Here is an 838-nt window from a genome sequence, read left to right as displayed (position 1 = left end):
CTTTGATTACTGCATCATGTACGTACGCCCCACAATTCACTGTCAAACGCCCCCTCAATACAGCCTTTCTGCGACGGAACCCACATCTGGAGTCGCTGGCGTCTCAAGATCAAGCAGACGCCTGTATTCTTCAAGGCGCCGGCGACCAAGACCTACGCCCTTTGCACGTGCAAGCAGACCAACAAGCCGCCTTATTGCGATGGGGCGCACAGGAGGAAGGAAGTCCAGGAGGCCATAATCGAGTAGCTGCAGAGCCCGGGTTGTGAAACTTGTCGGGAAAGTTTTGGTGTAATGGATTTCGAGTTATTTTGTTGTTGTATACGATTTTTTAAGTGAGTGATTGTTAGTTCAGTTTGTGAATATTTGTTTTTAAATGGAAGTATATATGTATATATTTCACCTGTTACTGTAATAAAATTTGTTGATTGCAGGAAAAGTACTTAATAATTTGATACAATTAGGGTCCAGTTTCACGTCATTGGCAGCTACTGAAATCTTATATGAATTGGTGATTATATTGTGGTTAACGACCTTGTATATTACTGTTAGTGATACAGCAGCGATTTTGTATCTTACTGTAAGTATACAAAAGTGATGAGAATGGCCTTAACAGTAGAACGTCAGTATTATGTGGTGCTGTAAATATTTTTGTTAGAAAATAAACAGTTGAACTAAACATGTTTTATTGCCCAACCATAAAAAAAATATTCTGAAGATAGTTCTTACGTTTTATATAAATCCATAATGCACTCACAAATAATAGAAGAAAAAATATAAATGGCTTGCCTATTTTAAGAATAGTACAACATGCTGATTCTAGAAGTGGCTAGGCGTTGCC

At 38.5% G+C, this 838-nt stretch overlaps 1 protein-coding gene across 1 annotated transcript in view; it reads left to right on the top strand.

Annotated features, from left to right (window-relative positions):
* The window catches only part of LOC119582051 (CDGSH iron-sulfur domain-containing protein 3, mitochondrial-like), a 2,384-nt gene extending 1,708 nt beyond the window's left edge, over positions 1-676 (top strand). The window contains exon 3 of the mRNA XM_037930292.1: positions 64-676. Coding sequence (XP_037786220.1) covers positions 64-246 — 183 coding nt within the window. The 3' untranslated portion in view covers positions 247-676. The remainder of the gene's footprint in view (positions 1-63) is intronic.
* The last annotated feature ends 162 nt before the right edge of the window (positions 677-838 follow it).

This window comes from Penaeus monodon, chromosome 15, assembly GCF_015228065.2.
Source record: "Penaeus monodon isolate SGIC_2016 chromosome 15, NSTDA_Pmon_1, whole genome shotgun sequence".
Lineage (NCBI taxonomy): Eukaryota > Metazoa > Arthropoda > Malacostraca > Decapoda > Penaeidae > Penaeus > Penaeus monodon.
This window is presented reverse-complemented; position numbering and strand designations above follow the sequence as displayed.